Consider the following 2693-nt stretch of genomic DNA (forward strand, 5'->3'; position numbering starts at 1 on the left):
TGTGTGTGTGTGTGTGTGTGTGTGTGTGTGTGTGTGTGTGTGTGTGTGTGTGTGTGTGTGTGTGTGTGTGTGTGTGTGAAAAAAGTACAAGGATGTAATAAATTGATCAAAAGTGACAGTAAAGACATTAAAAATATTATTGATAGTAATAATAAATGTTTCTCGAGCATCAAATCAGCATATTAGAATGATTTCTGTAGGATCATGTGACACTGAACACTAATGATGCTGAAAATTCAGCTTTAAAATCACAGATTCTATTAAAATAGAAAAAAATTAATAGTAATATTTCATAATGTAACTGTTTTTTACTGTATATTTAATCAAATAAATGCAGCCTTGGTGAGCATAAGAGACTTAAATAATTGTATTGATACCATATTTATGTACTATAGTATTTATTTGGTTCTTCAGAGTACCTCTGAAGTCATACATGCCCAGTAAGTATTTCTATTGCATAATAAATTAATCAAGGTACAACCATGGTACAAATTAAATATTTGACAATGATTCATTCTTGTTTTGTCTGTAAAAGTAATTTTTTAATTGGTTACACCCTCAGGTTTAACCCATCTGAGGCATCTCTTACATCACATACAGTAGTGTAATTGAGGCTTTACATAATATAGCAGTCATCGCTCGTGATGCATGATTGTGTGTGCTCGTGTTTTCCCCTGCAGTCAGTGTGTAGGAGCTGTGGCGCGTCGTCCGACCCGCTACCCTTCACTGAGCTTGTGCACTATGTGTCAACCACAGCCCTCTGGTAAGCCAGCGCCATCATGCCAGACACAAGACGTGTTTATGTTGGTAGATTGACCTGAAAAGATCAAAAACTGCTTCTCTGTTTCTCTTTCGTCCTCTTTCTCTGCACTCCAGCCAGCAATTCTTGGAGAGGAGAGATGAAAGGTTTGGGGAGTTGCTTCAAGCCGCCAGCACAGCTGGAGATCTGCGTAACTGTCCGGTAGGTGGTTGCTCATGTTGATTAATAATGCTGAATTTACTAGCACTTTCAGCCCTGAGAGGACACCGTCATGCATATAGTATGATGGCTCTTTCTGCGATGTGATGTCATCAAGCACACTCAAGGACAAACACACACACACACACACACACACACTTCTTATCTGATATTCTGCTAGTGTAACACCTTCATGTGACGAGATGAGCGAGATGAAACCTGAGACCGGAACGTTCCTCTCACATGTCAACACATTCTGCATTTTTAAACCGGCAAAGTAGGAAGTTACATCCTACTACAGTCACTGCCAGAAGCAGCACAACAATCATGTGTCTCACTGAAGTAATAAAATGTTTGGTCACAACAGGGTTAGTAATGTTACCTAAAACTAAAACCGTAAAAACATGTTACTGTTGCTTGAAGTAAAACACACAAATACTTAAACTTATTTTAAGCTAGTTGCCAAGGCAACATTTGTAATTAATTTTTTATGTAGTTTAACTTGATATACCAAGATAACTTAGTAATAACTTAGACACACAATAAAACTATAAATGGGTCAAAGATGAGACATTCCATTTTGGTGTCCGCATCAAGTTCAGTAAATAAATAAAAAGATTTGATATGCATAAAAAGTAAATTATATGCAAGTAAAGTACCTACCTTTAATGTTTCAAATAATTTTTGCAAAAATAAATCAAATGTCAAAATATGGGTGAATTCATGTTCCATCATCATTCAGTGGAACAGATATACAGTATATAAACAACATACTTATTCTGACCTGTGCTTATTAGAATATATAAAAGAAAAAGTGAATTTTAAATAATTAATTTTATTATATTTTAAATGATTAATAACTTCTTGTTGACAAATGGGTAAAACCTAGTGGGTTGGTAAAAACTTTAAAATTAAAATTAATTAGTATTTTAGGAAAAGAATTGGTCTTAAATATCTTATTAGTTTCTATTTCAAAATGTAATAACTCTGGTATGGTTTTCAACATTAAAATAGAAAAAAGCTTGCATGGTGTTAAAATATAGCAAACAGTTATGTTTTATCTCCATCGCCTCAATAGAGTAACTGTGGGCAGAGAATCAAGATGCGGCGCGTGCTGATGAACTCTCCAGAAATCGTGACCATCGGATTTGTGTGGGACTCAGATCAGTCAGACCTCACCGAAGACGTCATCCGATCTCTCGGACCACACCTCAACCTCTCAGGGGTGAGTCTCTTAAATACACTCCGCTCCACCTGCTTAATTTCAGCAGGGCACCTGGCTGCGTCCAGCCAAAGTACAAAAGTACTACATACACCAAGGGATCATGAAACAGGAAAAAAGATGTGAACAAAACACAAAGGTTGAATGTGCTTCCAGATTGGTCACATGATTTGATTATACTTACTTTCAAAGGTCTGTTTGATATAAATGTAAATGTGTTAAGGACTAAATAGTCTTGAATTTTCCTTTCTAAATATATTGTGGTTGGCAAATCATACTGTAATACTAAATAGAACCATATTCGAAAAAGTCAAGTCAAGTCTTTGCAAAGAAAGTAACACTTTGAATTAAAAACAAAATTTTCAAGTAGGAAAACTGATATAGTATGTTATTAATGTGTATATAACACACTCCAGCCATCTTTATTTACAACTTTGTAAAAAAAATTAAAGTCCCCATGAAATCAAAATTAAAGTTTTTTGGGTGTTAGTATCAATATGTTAGTCTTAAGGT

The 2693-nt window shown here is 35.1% G+C and overlaps 1 protein-coding gene across 1 annotated transcript in view; it reads left to right on the forward strand.

Moving 5' to 3' along the window:
• LOC107659097 (inactive ubiquitin carboxyl-terminal hydrolase 53-like) overlaps positions 1-2693 on the forward strand; it is a 43308-nt gene that overhangs the window by 3518 nt on the left and 37097 nt on the right. Inside the window, exons 3-5 of the mRNA XM_016447927.1 lie at positions 681-763; positions 877-961; positions 2037-2183. Coding sequence (XP_016303413.1) covers positions 681-763; positions 877-961; positions 2037-2183 — 315 coding nt within the window. The remainder of the gene's footprint in view (positions 1-680; positions 764-876; positions 962-2036; positions 2184-2693) is intronic.

This window comes from Sinocyclocheilus anshuiensis, unplaced genomic scaffold (genome assembly GCF_001515605.1).
Source record: "Sinocyclocheilus anshuiensis isolate Anshui unplaced genomic scaffold, SAMN03320099.WGS_v1.1 scaffold87, whole genome shotgun sequence".
Lineage (NCBI taxonomy): Eukaryota > Metazoa > Chordata > Actinopteri > Cypriniformes > Cyprinidae > Sinocyclocheilus > Sinocyclocheilus anshuiensis.